At 40.1% G+C, this 15,793-nt stretch overlaps 1 protein-coding gene across 1 annotated transcript in view; it reads left to right on the top strand.

The window, feature by feature from the left end:
* Window positions 1–484: 484 nt before the first annotated feature.
* Window positions 485–15,793, top strand: part of SLIT2 (slit guidance ligand 2) — a 382,101-nt gene continuing 366,792 nt past the window's right edge. Inside the window, 3 exon segments of the mRNA XM_047797929.1 lie at window positions 485–1,004; window positions 3,751–3,822; window positions 4,960–5,031. Of these exon segments, the coding sequence (XP_047653885.1) occupies window positions 826–1,004; window positions 3,751–3,822; window positions 4,960–5,031 (323 nt within the window). The 5' untranslated portion in view covers window positions 485–825.

Consider the following 15,793-nt stretch of genomic DNA (forward strand, 5'->3'; position numbering starts at 1 on the left):
GGCCCTGGTGCGGAGCGTCGCCAAGGACGCCGGGCAGAAGGTGGAATTGCCCAGACATCCTTCGGCGGAGTGCATGTGTGTTTGCAAACCGCCATCGGCTGTCGGTAGACGACGAGGTTCGGTCAGGGCTGCGGAGGAGCCGCAGGCTGTGGGGAGACCGCGTGAGTGAGACACGCCAGGAGCCCCGCAGCGACGTCCCGCTCCCCCTAGGCTGCGCGCCAGCCGTGTGCGCCCCCGCACGCCATGTCCGGTAGTCCAGCGCGCTCCACTGCAGCCCCGCGGGGCCCCTGCGCCTTCTAGTTTTGGAGAGCCCACTTCGATCAAGGCCACCGTTCCTACTGAGCCTCCCTCCTCTGTCTCCTACCATCCCCACTGGAATTGGATTTGCTGAGGGGGTCCGTGGAATCCAAGTACTCCTGTTCCACGCGCAACCGGCCCCTGCATCTTCAGAATCTTCACTGCTGTTGGGAGTCCCAGGTCTTTTACTGGCAAGTTGATATCTGCGAGAATAGACGACGCGTGATCTCCTCCCCCGCTCCTCTGGGGTCTCCCGGTAGCCTTGGCCAGGGCAATTGATCTTAAAGTTGCCCAAGGAGCGCCTGCCGAGCTGGAGGAGGGTGAGGGGAGCTGAGAGGCGCGTACCTGTGTCAGCTCTACTGCTTTGAAAATTACTATTACTTTCGTATTATTTTGTGCACATTATCCGGACTCTCTGGATTGCTAGCCTCGCGCTAGGCACTGGGCCTCAGGCGCAGCGCGGTTTGAGAGGAGCAGCGAGCTAAAAGAAACCCCCGGCGCCCACGAGCTAGGAGGCGGCGGGGGAAGATGCGCGGCGTCGGCTGGCAGACGCTGTCCCTGTCGCTGGGGTTAGTGCTGGCGATCCTGAAGGAGGTGACGCCGCAGGCGTGTCCGGCGCAGTGCTCCTGCTCCGGGAGCACAGTGGACTGTCACGGGCTGGCGCTGCGCAGTGTGCCCAGGAATATCCCCCGCAACACGGAGAGACTGTGAGTATGGGTTCTTCCTCCCCCTTCCTCCCCACCATCGCGGTCGCTCAGCCTATAGATTGGAGGGGTCATCGGCACAGTAGGAGGGGTGCTAAGGGTAGCCCTCACTAGCTTTCCAGAACGCGCATCCTGGGTTTGAACTCTCCGGGAGGGCGCTGCCCAGGGAGGGGCCACTGCCCAAAGGAGGGGCGGGCCCGCTGGCAGCTCTGCTTGGTCCCTTCCTCCCGCTCTAGACCCGCCACTCGCAGCCCTTTGCGGGCGAGTTCTCTGAGGTTGAGGAGGCGGGTAGATGGGCGACAAGTAGTCGCGGATGCCCAGGGCAAGGGAGACACGACTTTGTTCCTCGGACTCTGTAAACGGAGTCACCTTGCGGTTGGGAACTCTCACGGGTCGGTTCAAGGCTGAGTCCCTGCTCTTGTTACCGCGGGGTGGCGCGAAGAGGGGGGCTACCGGAGGTGGCATTCAAAAAAGAGTAACCTCAGCTCCTTGGCTTTGTGTTGTCCTCCTGGGGACGGAGGGAGAGGAGAAGGGGTCCTGGGGCGGCAGAGCCCACCCGGGGGCACCTCTACAGGCCGCAGAAGGGAAGATGCGCCGGGACGGCCGCAGCTCCCTCGGTGGCAGCGCTCAAACCCCCACGACTCTCCCCCCGCCTCCCACTTCCCCCGGGAGGAGGCGAAGGCGGCGGCGAGCCCCAAGGGACCTGCCCAGAGGGAGACTCTGGAGGAAGACCGCATCTTACCAACTAGGCGAAGTTAGGGCTCGCTCTCCAACCGGAACCAGCCAACTCGGGTCTGATCGTTTTGGTGACCCCGCGGCCCTCCGCTGCCCCCTCCCCGGCCCTTCCTGCTGAGCCCCAGTGCCCCCTTTCCACCCTTCTGGCAGTTTCTGCATCCCTTCTCGTGGCAGCAGCTCCCCTTCCTTCCTCCCTTTGCGCTCTGCTGCCCGCAGATATCCCCGCCTCCCTGTCTCTACGAGTCTCTAATGAAGAAGTAATCGCAGACTCGGGGTTGACGGCCCACGCGCTCCTTGGGGCGCTTCCCGAGTTCAGGGAAGTGGAGCATGGAGGCCGTTCTCTTTGTGAACGCGGAGGCCGCCACCCCGCGCTGCCCGAGCGCCCGGGACGCGCTCCGCTCGCCGTCGCGCGTGGGTTCAGCGGGGCGAGGCAGCCGGGGCCAGCGCTCCCAGGTTGCGCTCCGCCAGCCTCTGCGCCCCGCCAGCCTCTGCGCCCTCAGGGTGTGAGCGTGGCAGGCCGTGGTGGACTCGCACCTCTCCACCCGCGCGGCCCTCAGCGCTTGGAGTCGCTCTTCTTATCCAACCCATTGCCCTCGCCCTCAGTCTAAAGGCCTGAGTTGAGCCATCCTCTTTCTTTGCAAATGGCTCCCCCATCCCGAGCCTCACTGGACCGCCCCCCGCTACTCCTTCTGCTCCCTCTTTCCCAGGCCCGCAGCGCTGGGCAATTTGGGGCCCTGTTAAGGGCGTCTTGTCAAAGTGTGATCTACCGAGTTTGTCTGCGATGGGGGGACGGGATTCGTGTTATGTCAAGTACCCCGAAGAAAAAGACCCCAGCCACTTTCGGAACAATTCTGTGGTGCTTTTTGCTCAGCACGGAAAGTGGGTTGAGGAGGAAGCAATGCAGAATTCTGTTTTAGCACTTATCATTTCATGCTCTTCAGAACAACTTAAAGTTTAAGCGCAAGAATGTGTTATTAAACAAAAAGGGAATGAATGCATTCAGGGGGATATCAAGTGAATTTTAGGTACTTGAAAAAAATTATCCTTATGAAGGATCTATAAAGAGTTATCAGAAAAGAGTTTACTTAGTGTTGGCTCTATAAAATTCTATCATGGACAACATAAACACATTAAATACGGATTTGAAACATGATGTTTTAAAGTCAAGGTAAGGTTTACTTCCGTGAAGGAGAACATTTAAACCGCTGTAAAACCTGGTTTTACTTGAAATGATTGGAACCAGGGCAAGTTTAGATCTTGACCTGAGATGCCAGAAAAGGGGGTAGTGAAAGAAACGTGGTGCTGAAATCTGAACAAAAATGTCAGGGCCTGAATGCTCTCTCCCTTATTGCCTCAGCTAGTAATTTTCACTTTACAGTCTCGGCGAGGGGTGGGGTGGGGGGTCCCTGAGCTGCAAATAAAAAGTTTAGTTTTCATACAAACATACAATTGTTGGAAGATAAATGCCTATAAATACAAGTCTTTGAAGTGCAGTTCTTTTGATGGCACTCTAACTTTATTCTTTGCTTTAGGAAGTTTAGCCACCGTGCCACCTAAGGATAGGGTTCTGAATTTTAAAATTTCTTCCTGAATAGTATTAGAAAATTGTGCATTTAACTTCCTGAAGGTTAACTTTTTGGGAATATGCCAAACAAGAATAGTAAATAGCTAAATACCTGTGAAATTAATATGCACATCCTTAGAAAAACAAAAAATTGGACACACTCCCATACACACAAGAGAACTTTTCTTGATAACATAATCACTTCATTTTCTTGTCATATGCCAGCAAGCATGGCCTATGTAAGCTTGTTAAGGATCATTTAAAATTTTTTCTCTGAAAGACTCCTTCCTTCTCTCTCTTTTTCTTTTACTTTGTAAACTACTTTAGTAATTGGAACTGATCTTTTATCTCAAAGATCTTATTTAGCTTACTTTTTTTTTGTTTGTTTGTTTAACCAGGCATTGATAGAAATTAAATGGAACTTTCATATTCTTATTTATTTTCTCCTAGGGATTTGAATGGAAATAACATCACACGGATTACCAAGACAGATTTTGCTGGTCTTCGACACCTCAGAGTTCTGTAAGTATGTTCTGTGTTTTGGAGAATTTTCTTTTGTTTTTTAAGGTTGCGTATTTTGAATTGTTATTGATGTCCTTGTTGAAAACTGTCACAATGACAAACATAAAAATTTAAAAGGTCTTGGTTTCTATTCTTTTTCATTTATCAGTACTACAATTTTTTTTTAAAACCCTAGGCTTTTATTTTTAGGGTGGATGCAGGCCATGGAGACAGTGTTATGGAAATGACCTCAGATGTTAGCTATACCCTAAATGCCTTATGCATATAAAAATGTAGCATAATTGCTTTCACAATATGAGTAATGTGGGACATTTGTTATACTTTTAGGATTTCAGATTAACGAGGAAGAATCTAAGTGGGCCTGCATTTAATTATTACTAATATAAAAAGGTTCAGACTTTTCTAGCAGAGAACATTTAAATGTAATTTCTAACATTAAAATCAGTTAATCCAGGTTTTCACAGAGTTTTTGGTGAAAATGTTTCTCTATAAAAATATGTTGGTCATATTTTGGATTGTTTTTTGTGTTTTATATCTTACCTTTTACAAAGTTGTTGCACTGTGATTACATCTTTAATTAATGCTTTCAGTTAGTTATGAGTGAACCATCATTTAAGATTCAATGTAATGTAAAATTGTTTTTACCTACAGATTTGTAAAAATTTACGTCATAGTAAACTTATACTTTTGATCATTGTGTGTTCACTGTTCATTTTTAAAAAACACTTTTTGGCCTTTATCAGTTCTTCTAAATTCTGACATTTATCCATCAGGGAATTGAAGTATATGTAGGAGGAATTATTGTGTATTGATTCTTGCAGTTAAGAACTCAGTGGAAAAGCAGCCATCACAACTGTAGTGTCATGGATTGCTCTGCAGAATATATACTGTAGTTGAAGGTTCAGGATTTCGTCTAAATTTTGTGAGAAACCGAATTAGTATTTTCCATGGAAGTTTTGGGATGTAGATGCTATTTTCCCTCCCTGATTTTTCTCAAATATATCCTCATTAGATTTGATATCTCACACCAGAGCAATATTTAACTTTATAAACAGGTCAAGCTTTCGGTTGCTGAACTGAAATTTTTTCAGGTGCTGAATGGTAACATTAAGACTCCTGTTATACTTTGCATTTCAGTCAGCTTATGGAGAATAAGATCAGCACCATTGAAAGAGGAGCGTTCCAGGATCTCAAAGAACTGGAGAGACTGTAAGTATTTTCAGTTCCAAACTTATGATGACATAACTATTTTTAAAAAATACTCGAATTTCAAGGATTATCTCTTCAATTTCATGTCTTAGTTTTTGTAAGATTACAGAAACAAGAGGCTGAATAAGTGATTTTCAGACTAATTTACAATTAGAAACTGTAGAGTTTTTGCATAAATAGGATTAACTTGTAATAAAGTTGAAAAATACAGACTTTAACTTTCCTAGACATTTACTTCCTTGAGAAGCATTGCTTTGGTACTTTAGTGATGTACATATTTTTCTTATTGTTCACCTAGTTTGTTTTATTTGCTTATGTAGGAAAAAAGGTGGTAATTTTATTTGCATTTATGGTGCATTATGGAAAACTTTTGCTAATGGGTGTTGTAGCTTCCATCCTGTTGCTGTGTGTATCATCAGTGACATTTGAAGAAATATTTAAAATTCTTAGTGATAGATTTGCTTTCTGATATTTAACACTTGTGAACATTGTTGATAATTGCTCTTCATAGTTTTATTTTGTTATTTTATGGTAACTTTTTAAATATTTTTTGCTGGTAAAAAAATCTAAAGATTAGTAGAAATGGAAGTAAGAATTATGTTATCAAAGCATCTCAACTTAACATTGATTCTTTTTTTCCAAGAAGATCAAATGTGGACTTCAGAATTTAAAATATATTTTTATTTTTGCATACACAGAATCTTATGAATTGATATATATTTCTTGAGGGCATTATTATTTCATGTCTACAGTGTATATCTACAAAAGACAAAATTTCTGTCTGAAGTAATTAGGATAAAATGCACACTTTGTAATTTTGAAATGTGAATTCCATGACTCATATGTCTTGATAATTTAAGTTTAGTAGCTTTGTATTTTTAAGGGCAAATAATAGCTCTATTAAAAGTAGCAACAATTATTTTAATAAGTTTCCATGCCTACTTTAAGAGGCACTCTAGGTAAAAATAAAAATTTTATTTAAAATAGTGAAATATGAAGTTCATTTTAGGCATAGCACATACTCAGATTCACTGGGCCCAAGGGCAAAAGTTAATTCTGTGTAACTATAAGTGCAAAAATGCCTTGTCAACTTCTAAGATATTTGTAAATATAGGTTACATTTTTACAACCTCGAGTAAAATTAAACACACAAATATCAATTTATTTTGCTGTAAAATTGTATCCGTGATTAATATTACAATATAGGGAATATCATTGTGGAATGCAAAATAAATTTAAAACCACTGCTTAGAGCTAGTTTTGGGAAGGGGATAAAAATATTTGGTTAAGTTCATAACAAAGTTCACAAGTTCATGACCTATCTCTTAATATATAAAAATACCCGGAAAGTATTTATTCTTTAATATCTTTCATGAATAGCTAATTTCTGATGAGTATTTGGCAAAAGTATTTTTAAGTTATCCATTAAAAAACTAAGTATGAATTTAATTTAAATGTTTGGAAAGATGGATAGATAATTTAAAGTTATCATTAAACATTAGTAGTTTTCCCATGAATAACTTTTAGTTCTTCACATGTATGTGTGTGTTTAGTATTCACATATATACATGTTTCCATGTGAGACGTGTATATATGTCTATTTTTTCTTAAATGATTTCAATTTGTCATTGAAGGAATCTTAGCAGCTTTTCATGAATTCTCTATTTTGTTTATATGGTAGTTTTAAATATTTTAAGAATGACTGAGACAAAACACTTTTAATTTTTCAAACTACTTTGGATTATCTCTTTAACTTTCTTATTGAATAAATTAACTTTTCTAAAGATTATTAATCAGATGCCTTATGATCTCCAAGGGATTCAAGTTGCAAGTAGGTACTGTTTTTTGACTTTTGCTTCCCCTAGGAATGCCACTTCATCTCAGCACAACTTTTCTATTCTACTAAGATGCAGTCAGATGTTTCAGAGTGGGAGAAGGATTTGTAAATTTTCAGTGAAAACTAATATATATGCAGGACCTCTTTAAATCACCCCAGCTGTTGGCTGGGAGCAAATATTTCATATTTGTGAGGAAAAGCTGAGAAAATTCCTTTTGTTTACAACTGCCAAGGCCATCTGATGGAAGCACATTGTTATCTGACAGCCAATTCATCTCCTTGGGACTCTGGAATTCAAAACCATTTCTTAGGAACATTGCAGATACACTTTTCAAATATTTATTTTTTTTTAAATACATTAAATGGCCAGCAGTTTTGCTTAAGAATGTGTTCAAGTTATTCTGGAACAAACTATTTTAAATTTTGTTCATTATATTAATTGAAAAATAAAAATTAAAAAAAGCTTCCCAGAAGGTTCTGTAATCGAATTGCCGTGGCCTTTGTAATAATAGTATTATGGTATATATGCTTACTGCAGTAGGTGATGTCGTTAACATCACACAAATTGCCTTTTTTTTTTTCCAAAAAGCTACAGGCGACTGTAAGAAACATGAAGTAATCAATGAATTAACTTTTAAATAATTCCGTCTTGTGTGTGCTTACATGCTTTTTAACAATTTAGATGTGAATTTTAAATTCAAACTCCAAATTATGAAAAGGTGTATATATGCAGGTTAATGTTGTAAATGACAGTTAACAAAAGTTATTATAACAACTTCATTTTCATTCCTTGTATGAAGAACACAAAATAAAAACATTAACTTTATTCCTGTGCAATTTATGGTTCTTAGGGTTTTTTTTTTTTCATTTTAAAATGATAAAATCAAAATAATTCCAAGTGATATTGTGACCATTTCAAAATTATAGTTTTTTTCTTTTTCTTTACTTTACTTTCTTTGGTTTCTTTTTTTTTTTTTTAGGGCTGTACCCTGGGCATATGGAGGTTCCCAGGCTAGGGGTTGAATTGGAGCTACAGCTGCAGGCCTAAGCTACAGCAATGCCAGTTTCCAGCCATGTCTGCCACCTCCACTGCAGCTCCTGGCAATGCTGGATCCTTAACCCACTGGGCGAGGGCAGGGATTGAACTGGCGTCCTCATGGATACTAGTCAGGTGCATTACCACTGTGCCACAATGGGAACTCCTCTTTTTATTTTATGTTGATAGTGTCTTTACTTGATCTAGAGAAAGAAGACATCTGAAAACAAAAGATAAGATCTGTGCCTTTTAGAAATACAACTTTTAATCTCTAAGAAACAGGGTCATGTTATTAGGTTGAATTTAATTTTAGCATAGGGTGAGAAAATCATTATTAGTAAATCAGAGCATTATAGCTACAAAAGAAACAGTTTTTCCACTTCAAAGAATTGATGAAATACATGTCAAAATGTAAAGAAGTAGTTGGATATTAAAATCCTCTCTTGGAGTTCCTGTTGTGGCTCAGCAGTAACAAACCCAACTAGTAACCATGAGCATGTGGGTTCGATCCCTGGCCTCGCTCAGTAGGTTAAGGATCTGGCATTGCTGTGGCTGTGGTGTAGGCCGGCAGCTGTAGCTGTAGACTCCACCTCTAGCCTGGAGCCTCCTTATGCTTTTTAGTGCAGCCCTAAAAAGCCAAAAAAAAAAAAAAAATCCTCTCTCCCACCCTTTTGCCCTTCCCTTCTTTTCCTTTCTCACTGCCTCCCTTTTCCCTCATTCTCTTCTATGTATTGGTTGGAAAACAACATCAGATGATGTGATGATCAGAATGTGGTTATGGATCATTATAAAAGGAATATGTTTTAGTCATGCCTGCACACTCTGAGCACACAGAACTTCCTGTTATGACAGTTTGCCATTACACTGCCAGACCTAACATGTGCAGTGGCAGATCCCCATGGATGCTTCGTGTTGCCAGTAGTTCCTGCTTGTCTGGGATGAGAAACAAGCTTTGAGAATGTGCCTCATATAGATTGTATTAACAGGTCTCATATTGTTTAATCTAATGTTCAAATGAAATCTAATGTAGTTAAGTGACTGGATATTCAGTGGAAATTAAGGAAAAACAAACTACAAGTAAACTTTAGTAAAGAATTGGAACATTTAGAAGTTCCCATTGTGGCGCAGCAGAAATGAATCCGACTAGGAACCATGAGGTTGTGGCTTGGATCCCTGGCCTCACTCAGTGGGTTAAGGATCCGGTGTTGCCATGAGCTGTGGTGTAGGTCTCAGACGTGCCTTGGATCTGGTGTTGCTGTGGCTATGGTGTAGGCCAGTGGCTACAGTGCCTATTGGACCCTTAGCACCCTATTGGACCCTTGGCACCCTCCATATGCCACGGGTGCGGCCCTAAAAAGCAAAAAAAAAGGGGGGGGGAAGAATTGGAACATTTAAGAATTAAACATCTTTATAGTTCTTGGAAGGTACCTGTGTATGTCTTCAAAAAAGTCTATGCAAAATTATTAACTCAGGATTATCTTGGCTAGTGCATAACATGTTAGAAGGTTTAAAAAAACACATTGGGACCCAGAAATTTGGTGTGCTGGGTAGAGGTCTGTTGTTCACTTATGAGATTAAGCTGCAGTCCTTAAAGATCAATTTTATGGCCTTTTAAAGAGACCCAGGCTGCTTCGGTACTTCACTACTGAAAATCATCTGTTCTTGGAAATTGCTTGATAACACCCAATACAAGAGTATGAGAACATTTTTAAATTTTTTTAAGGTTGTCCAAAAACTTGTCAGGGCATTTTGTTTTAAATGCAATGAAATTCTCCTAATGCAAAATAAAATGCATGTATGCCTAGGTTACATTAATGAGAGCCTATAGCATACCGTGAAAACCTTGGACATTAGGTTTTCCATTAACTTCACACTCATCTTATACTCTTACAATAAGAACATTGCAGAAGTGATAAAGGCGAGGGCTTGGACTGCTTTTTCCCCCCTACCAATGAAGTGTAAAGGCGTTCTTTTACAGCAGTACTGCTTTACACACTCTCAATTTTGGTGTCTTTGGATTTCAGAGTGCATTTTTTCCTATTAACTTTGTCACTGGATATTCATTTTTGCTTGAAAAAAGAATCCTGAAAATATTATTCTAATGAAGCTGTGCAACACCTTATTCACATAGCTATTTTAAAGTGTGTGTCAAGTAGATATAAAGACAATTCTCGTTTTAATTTAGAAACGTCTTTACAATTAAGCCTAAATTTGACCACACACCACTCTGTCCTGAAAGGATATCCAAAAGGCACATGTATTTTTTGAAGATGGTGCAGCGCTAGTTCTCCTGACTTGCTGCATTCGCGTGTGACAGCCAGTGTGAGCCTTAGGAACTAGGGTGCTCTAGAATTTTTATTGTAGATGGCTACATATGAGTTCAAGTAGAGAATATGCTGTGGAACAGGTCTGAGGGAGGCTCCTCTTATCCCCTGTTCATTGAGGATATAGAGAATCCCTCTTCTGACTTACCCTGCGAGTTTACAGGCAACACATAACACATCCTTTTTCTTAAAGTGAAGGCAAGCTAACAGTGCTAATCTCCTTGGAAAAGAATGCCAGCTCATCTCAAAAGAATTGTGCTCTGGCATCTTTGCACCCAAGTTTAAAATCACAGTGGTTATTTTGTTGAGAAAAGAGTCTTTAAAGAACATATCAAACTCAGTAAAGAAGCTCAGTATGTACCTTGCATGAGATAAATCATGGACTTAGGTGATCAAGTGTGTATCCCCTTATCTGTGACATCCATTAAAGGTCAAATTATTCTTGCCTGTTTATAAGTGATTTGAACTATTTCAAATTACATTTACTGACTCTGGTCTTATAAGGCTTTAATGCCAGTACACTGTTAGACGTTCAGCAGAACAGTGACTCTATCCGAGACGGTTTCTCATGCAATGTTTTTTATGGGCTTTGGGAGTTGAACGATGGTGAGAAGGCCTGTTTGCTCTTTGTGGATTGTTTTATAAATTCTGAAGCAGCAAGGCTGTTTATTTTTCCCACATCTGTTTTGGGCTCATCCTTTGTGACAGTGTTTGCTGGATGCTGTGTCCTTTATACCTCCCCTTGAAATGAGTAGTTTAGTTTGCACTGTTACAATGTATTTGTGGAGGCAACGAATGTCAAATATTTTACATTGAACTCTGTCTTTTATTCCTCTTGGCTACCTTTCCAGTTGAATTATGCCTTCTAGAATGAATTACACAATTTTACATGGAATGAGAGACCTTTCTGCATGGATTTTACATATGTATATATTGCTCTTATCTGTTTTCAAAAGCAGTTTATATCTGCCAGACTGGAGGGAATATTGGTGAAAACACTTTCAGAATGAAAGTTTGATAACAATAGGGCTGATCTGTTTTAATGCAATTGGAATATTATTTTAAGGTCACATTTACAAAACATTATTTGGCTGTCCTCTTGGCAGTAGCCTGTCCACCCTGGCTGTGGGTGGGATTCCAGCTCTCTGCTGCTGTTCTAGGGAAGGGGCATAGGTGCAGATGATCTAGATTCCACTCTGTAAAGGCACCTTGTACTTTTTTGTTGTTGTTGGATTTTTATTTTTTATTTTTTCCATTATAGTTGATTTATAATGTTCTGTCAATTTCTACTGTACAGCAAAGTGACCCAGTCATATATATGTATTCTTCTTCTCACATTATCCTCCATCATGTTCCATTACAAGTGACTGTATATAGTTCCCTGTGCTATACAGCAGGATCATTGCTTATCCACCCCAAATGCAATAGTTTGCATCTATTAACCCCAGACTCCAAGTCCATCCCACATCCTCCCCCTCCCTCTTGGCAACCACAAGTCTGTTCTCCAAGTCCATGAGATTTTTTTCCCTGAGGAAAGGTTCTTTTGTGCTGCATATTAGATTCCAGATATAAATGATATCATATGGTATTTGCCTTTTTCTTTCTGACTTCACTTAATATGAGAGGCTCTAGTTCCATCCATGTTGCTGCAAATGGTATTATTTTGTTCTTTTTGTGGCTGAGCAGTATTCCATTGTGCATATATACTCTGTCTCCTTAGTCCATTCATCTGTTGATGGACATTTAGGTTGTTTCCATGTCTTGGCTATTGTGAATAGTGCTGCAATGAACAGTGAACATACAGGTGCATGTATCTTTTTCAGTGAAAGTTTTGTCTGTATATATGCCCAAGAGTGGGATTGCTGGGTCATATGATAGTTCTATGTATAGTTTTCTAAGGTACCACCGTACTGTTTTCCATAGTGGTTGTACCAATTTACATTCCCACCAACAGTGTAAGAGGATTCCCTTTTCTCCACACTCTCTCCAGCATTTGTTATTTGTTGACTTGTTAATGATGGCCATTCTGACACTTATAATCAATTAATCTTTGACAAAGGAGGCAAGAATATAAGATGGGAAAAAGACAATCTTGTCAGCAGGTGGTGCTGGGAAACCTGGACAGCCACGGTGTAAATCAGTGAAACTGGAACACACCCTCACACCATGCACAAAAATAAACTCAAAATGGCTTAAAGACTTAAACGTAAGACAAGACACCATCAAACTCCCAGAGGAGAACATAGGCAAAACATTCTCTGACATCAACCATACAAATGTTTTCTTAGATTAGTCTCCTAAGGCAACAGAAATAAAAGCAAAAATAAACCAATGGGACCTAATCAAACTGACAAGATTTTGCATAGCAAATGAATCCATTAAAAAAAAAAAAAAAAAGACAACCTACAGAATGGGAGAAAATGGCTTAATATCTAAATCATACAACCAACTTAACAGCAAAAAACCAACAACCCAATTGAAAAATGGGCAAAAGATCTGAATAGACATTTCTCCAAAGAAGATATACAGATGGCCAACAAGCACATGAAAAAATGCTCACCATCACTGATTATTAGAGAAATGCAAATCAAAATTACTATGAGGTACCACCTTGTACTTTTGTATGCTTTTGCCTGGTGTCTTATGGAACATCGACAAACATTCAGTTGTACTGGTGATTGTACTGTTGATTATGCTTTCTAAACAGATACAAACTTCTCTCCCTGGTTTTAAAATCAGAAATATTAGTTATGAGGGACTTCAGAAAACCCTTGGTTTAAATTCCATTGTGAGATCCTGACCAAATTGCATCATCTTTTAAAACCACAATTTTTTCATCACTAAAACAGAGACAAATATTTTATATCGTGTTGGTGGTACATGATTTGAAAAGATAAAGTACATCATTTCACAAAATGCTTAACATTTAAAGCATATAAATTATAAAATACATTATAATAATAGTTCTTTAAGTTGGCATTTAAAGAACTATTATTATATTTTAACATCTCCTTTCTTGTTTTTCAAAAGCTGAGTTTAGGTATTATTTTCTTCTACTGAGCTAATAAAATATCTGTAATAAATTTTAGCTTTTCAGTATCCATATTGGGAGTTCCTATTGTGGCTCAGTGGTAATGAGCCCAACTAGTATCCATGAGGACATGGGTTTCATCTCTGGCCCTGCTCAGTAGGCTAAGGATCCACTGTTGCTGGGAGGTCACTGTAAGTCACAGCTTCAGCTCGGATCTGGTGTTGCTGTGGCTGTGACATAAGCTGGTGCCTCAGCTCCTATTTGACCCCTAGTCTGGGAACTTCCATATGCCCCAGGTGAGGCCCTAGAAAAACAATAAGTAAATAAATAAATAATGAATAAATTTCCATATCGACTGTCATTTTCATTCTGATTTTCTTCTTATAGCATATAATTAATAGAAGAGATTTGAAGAAGGTACAAAACCTTCTCCAAATTGTTTTTCAGAATATTTGTCATATTCTCTCTGAATATATAGAGAAATAGAAAAAAGTAAGGGGAATGGGAATTCCTGTCTTGGCTCAGTAGAAATGAATCTGACTAGCATCCATGAGGATGCAGGTTCAATCCCTGGCTTCCCTCAGTGGGTTAAGGATCTGGCATTGCCGTGAGCTGTGGTGTAGGTCACAGATACAGCTCAGATCTGGCATTGCTGTGGTGTAGGCCAGCGGCTACAGCTCCGATTCCACCCCTAGCCTGGGAACCTCCATATGCTGCAGGTGTGGCCCTAAAAAAAAAAAAAAACAAGGGGAGTGAAGAGGAGGCAACACTTTTATTAATGTTTTGACCTTACTACCATGGACTATAAAGGGTGAAATTACTGCCGAAAATATAAAATTTATCTAATACCAACTAAATGTTAAAATATTTTACTTTAAAAATGTTGGAATAGGAGTTCCCATCTTGGCTCAGTGGTTTACGAATCTGACTAGGAACCATGAGGTTGTGGGTTTGATCCCTGGCCTCACTCAGTGGGTTAAGGATCTGGCATTGCCATGAGCTGTGGTGTGGATCACAGATATGACTCAGACCTGGCATTGCTGTGGCTGTGGCGTAGGCCGGCAGCTACAGCTCCGATTTGACCCTCAGTCTGGGAACCTCCACATGTTGCAGGTGTGGCCTTAGAATAGGCAAAAAGACCCAAAAAAAAAAAAGTTAGAATAAAAGACAAGTGGAAATTTACCTGAGAAGAAGACAATTACGTGTGAGAAACAGGAGACTGTGAAAGATAGACTTTTTAAGGCAGCTTTTAATCAAATTTGTTACAGACCAGTTGCCTTGTAAGTACCTTGCATTTACAATGACAGGTAAATATGAGACATACATTTTTTACTAGCTTTGGTAAAATTGTATTCATTTTACATTTTGGATTGAGGTGAAGGTTGCAAATATTAACTGAATTGAGGTGAAAGCTGAGATGTAATATTTGTCTAGCAATGAAAAAGTTACAGGAGGAGCCAGCAGATAATAATACACGTCAGTAAACTTAGGCTGCCCTTCAAGCTGAGGTTGTTAGGAATCAGCATTTCAGAGGCTAGGGGTGTTTGGTGTGATACAGAAAGATCCTTCGCCCCACCGAAGGTCACACTCAAAATTAACCCATAGCGGACGGGAGACAGTTACTGGGATTTCTCTCCTCTTTATCTTAAAAAAATGTGTCTCAGAGACACACATTATGGCCTTTCTGAAACCACGAATTTCCATCTAGAGAATTTTCAGTCAGCCCTGAGATCTTGTGGGCAGACTCCATCCATCTGGTGATGACACAGGACCTGGATATCACTAAATCTCTGTTATCTGTCCTTCCACACAATTCCCTTGCTGGGAACAATTGGTAATTGACCCCTCTGTTCTGCTTAATGCAGCTGAGTTATGTTGGTTCCCATAAATCCTCCTCTAAGATGCACAGATTTTCCTACATGCTGTTTATCTGTTCTTAGACGATCAGGTTTTAACTTTAACAAATTCATCCTAATTATTATTAGGACACTCTCCTCTTCGAGCCACTAGGAACTATTCTGTGGTCTTATAAGAAGTTAGATTACTTTTCCTCCAGCTCTATTTAGAAACGGCTATGCATCTTTATAATCTTTAACTTAATTCCAGCTTTTAAAAAAATCCTCCTTAGTTTAAATATTTAATTTCTAGTCATTGTACAGAAACTCGGATTTCAGTCTTTTTTCCTTCACTGAATATTTTGGAAGAGTTTCACTTTTTATTTTAATGTTTGTGTTTCCCTTTATTCTTAGTACTGATGGAAGGGGTAATAGAAGAACAGGAATCAAAAATGTACGGATAGTCTTTTAAAGAAAAAAAATAAAATCATACTATTTTTCCATGCATCTTACCATGTTACCTGTTTTTTTAAGTATAGTTGATTTACAGTGTGTCGATTTCTACTGTACAGCAAAGTGACCCAGTCATACATATGCACACATTCTTTTTTTTTTTTAATGTTCTTTTCCATCATGTTCTATCCCAGGAGACTGCATATAGTTCCCTGTGCTACACAGCAGGACTTTATTGTCAGTCCA

The sequence above is a fragment of the Phacochoerus africanus genome, chromosome 10, assembly GCF_016906955.1.
Source record: "Phacochoerus africanus isolate WHEZ1 chromosome 10, ROS_Pafr_v1, whole genome shotgun sequence".
Taxonomy (NCBI): Eukaryota; Metazoa; Chordata; class Mammalia; order Artiodactyla; family Suidae; genus Phacochoerus; species Phacochoerus africanus.